General features: G+C 31.4%; 1 protein-coding gene across 1 annotated transcript in view; it reads left to right on the top strand.

Annotated features, from left to right (window-relative positions):
• Positions 1-1,906, top strand: part of LOC106471384 (phosphoinositide 3-kinase regulatory subunit 4-like) — an 80,856-nt gene that overhangs the window by 41,757 nt on the left and 37,193 nt on the right. The window contains exon 10 of the mRNA XM_022399984.1: positions 558-601. Coding sequence (XP_022255692.1) covers positions 558-601 — 44 coding nt within the window. The remainder of the gene's footprint in view (positions 1-557; positions 602-1,906) is intronic.

Here is a 1,906-nt window from a genome sequence, read left to right as displayed (position 1 = left end):
CTGAGCATGTTCGTTGATAATGATGGACTATTTGCCACACAGTGTTGATAAAAAAAATACAAAAATGTTGTAGAGTACGTATCTCCGCTGAGGGTTCTCTTTGATAAACTGGGAGATTTGACAGCTAGTAGTTATTTTAATAGGTATTTATGTAGCACGGATGTGTCTAGATCCATATTTAGAGTAAAAAAAAAGTCATAAAACTGATAGTCATTCTCAACACACTACTCTAAACTTCAATATATTGAAGTCTGTTCCCTGGTGAAACAGCTGTAAGTTTAAGAATTTACAATTCTAAAATCCAGTGTTCGATTTCTCACAGTTGATACAGATAGCCCAGTATGAATTTTGCTCCAAAAAACAGCTCAATACAAGACCTCATCATGCCAACTAAATCTTTCCAGTTAAAGTTCTTAGATGAAAAACTAGATGATGTGAGTGCTATTGAAAGCAGGTCGCTGAAACATGTGTTTTTTTGGTTTATTATTATTCACCTTTTCATGATGTTTTTGTTAATAACGGAATAAATGTTGGATTCTTTTTGTATTAATTTTTAGGCTATGAAAGACCATTTGCTGAAGATCCACAAAGCCAAAAGCAGGTAGGATTATTATAGTACTAGGTTTTGTTTGCTTGTACTGAGGTAAGACTTGACCAGTTCTTGTTTGTTTATACTAAAATAAGACTAGTATCAGTTCTTTTTGTACTAACACTATAGTTTGATGTCTTCTTTATTGTTTGTATTAACTATTTAAACCCATAATTTTTTGTGGATTCTGCCAGAATTATTTTCATGATTTCCTAATAATTATCACCATACCTTATAAAATTTAAATTTCATTAATTTTGTGGTTAATAACATGGTTTGGATTACTTTTCACCCAAAGAGATGTAAATGTTATCAGATGCTGTCACTATGTGGCAGGTAAATTGGGATTTTCAGCCAGACACTGGCAGCATTCATGCAGATTTAAGGAATTAAGGTAAGATTGTAGTATCAGTACTTGCTTTGTTTATACTGAGATAAGATTATAATATAGTACTTATTTGTACTAAAACTATAGTATCAGTACTTGCTTTGTTTGTACTGAGATAAGATTATAATATAGTACTTATTTGTACTAAAACTATAGTATCAGTACTTTGTTTATACTGAGATAAGATTATAATATAGTACTTATTTGTACTAAAACTATAGTATCAGTACTTGCTTTGTTTGTACTAAAAAATATTATAATATTAGTTCTGGATTAAAGCTTTTAATGGCCATAATCTCGTTAATTTGTAAAACATAATAATTTTTGGCAGTTCCAATGATTTTTGACACTACTTGATAAACTGAGCTCCATAATTACTGGAATATCATTACAATCTTCCACATACTCAAGTATGTTTGACACTTCTTGATAAACTGAGCTCCATAATTACTGGAATATCATTACAATCTACCACATACTCAAGAGTGTTTGACACTACTTGATAAACTGAGCTCCATAATTACTGGAATATCATTACAATCTGCCACATACTCAAGTATGTTTGACACTTCTTGATAAACTGAGCTCCATAATTACTGGAATATCATTACAATCTACCACATACTCAAGTATGTTTGACACTTCTTGATAACCTGAGCTCCATAACTACTGGAATATCATTACAATCTTCCACATACTCAAGTATGTTTGACACTTCTTGATAAACTGAGCTCCATAATTACTGGAATATCATTACTATCTGCCACATACTCAAGTATGTTTGACACTTCTTGATAAACTGAGCTCCATAATTACTGGAATATCATTGCAATCTACCACATACTCAAGTATGTTTGACACTTCTTGATAAACTGAGCTCCATAATTACTGGAATATCATTGCAATCTGCCACATACTCAAGTATGTTT

The sequence above is a fragment of the Limulus polyphemus genome, unplaced genomic scaffold, assembly GCF_000517525.1.
Source record: "Limulus polyphemus unplaced genomic scaffold, Limulus_polyphemus-2.1.2 Scaffold4589, whole genome shotgun sequence".
Classification (NCBI taxonomy): Eukaryota; Metazoa; Arthropoda; class Merostomata; order Xiphosura; family Limulidae; genus Limulus; species Limulus polyphemus.
This window is presented reverse-complemented; position numbering and strand designations above follow the sequence as displayed.